At 53.1% G+C, this 1,223-nt stretch overlaps 1 protein-coding gene across 1 annotated transcript; it reads left to right on the forward strand.

Moving 5' to 3' along the window:
- Positions 1-45: 45 nt before the first annotated feature.
- CSUI_008966 (dynein heavy chain) lies at positions 46-1,003 on the forward strand (the record flags this gene model as incomplete). The annotated part of the gene is made up of 2 exons (XM_068069085.1): positions 46-399; positions 803-1,003. Exons 1-2 carry the CDS (start codon positions 214-216, stop codon positions 1,001-1,003), a joined length of 387 nt encoding a protein of 128 aa, XP_067918939.1. The 5' UTR covers positions 46-213.
- Between the last annotated feature and the right edge of the window lie 220 nt (positions 1,004-1,223).

The following is a 1,223-nucleotide window of genomic DNA, read 5'->3' on the forward strand; positions in this document are numbered from 1 at the left end:
TCTTACCAACGCCTGAAGTGTGCCCGACTATGTTGCTCTCTACAGAGTCACCCACAACTGAAGAGTTTTTCTCTCTCCACTTTTCTCGAGAGCGAGGCGGAGATCTACAAGTACAAATTCGAGGGGCTCGGTGGCAACCGCACGTCCACTGAAAACGCGGTTGCTGTTTTTCATGCCTTGAAAACACCCTTCGTAGTAGACCCTGCAGGCAAAATGCTAAAGCTTCTTCAGCAAAAATCACAACCTGCAGTGCAAGTTCTCGATTCGCAGGATCCAAGGAGGATGCTAGCTTCCCTTACTCTGAGCATGAGACTCGGAAAGGCAGTTGCCATCATGAATATTGATTCAGTCCATCCGGCACTTTTCGGCTACCTGCGCAAAGAGGACGCTGTTAAGAAAGTAGGCCCTGAGATTCAGTATACAAGCCTCGCCTGCTCAAGACCTTCCTTGGTTCCGTCCCTGGCCACGGTCGCTTCACGTTTACAGGGAGTCATTAGGCGACAGATTCCCTGGGACACCGTCAACCAGAAAGGGGGATCAATGCGAGGCCTTGCCTACGAGATGGAATTTTCCGAGGGAACACTTGGGAACCTTCTCCTCGAGAACACACCAAGATCCAGGCACCCACGTAACGTACATACGATTGTCCAGAAGCGGCTGGTATTTGATCGTCCACGTTGGATATCCCGTTCCTGTGTTGCCGTGTAGCGTGATTGAACCGCAGCCGTGGTAAGCGTTCTCAAACATTCACCCACACCTGACTGTGCCGACCTGCCCCCCCATGGGGATGTGCGCTGCCCAGGGATGGCTGACGACTGTTGAGGTCGGCCCGGAGCTGGTCGAGTGCCCTGACACATTTCGCCTGCTCCTTTTCGCTCGCGACGCTTCTGCCATTTCCAAGCTGCCTCCTATGGTCCGCGGACTGGTGACTCCCATCAATTTCGTACTGACTCAGCAAGCCGTGGAACAGCAGCTGCTCGGTAGGCGAGAGAACGATACGTGATCGCCCCTTGGGCCACACCTCAAAAAAGTCGGATTTTTCTCATTAGAAGTGAATAACAAGTCTGCGGTTACGCATGTTGCGCCGTTCGCCTCAGGGGGTTGTTTCCTGGCCAGGGCTTGTTTCGTCAAGCGTTGTGTGTGGTCTTCTTTTTAGTCTGAAGGTGCCGTTCAGAAAGCTCGAACCTTGTATCACCCTCGGAACGGCACCTTCAGACTAAAAA

The sequence above is a fragment of the Cystoisospora suis genome (genome assembly GCF_002600585.1).
Source record: "Cystoisospora suis strain Wien I chromosome Unknown contig_5178, whole genome shotgun sequence".
NCBI classification, from domain to species: Eukaryota; Apicomplexa; class Conoidasida; order Eucoccidiorida; family Sarcocystidae; genus Cystoisospora; species Cystoisospora suis.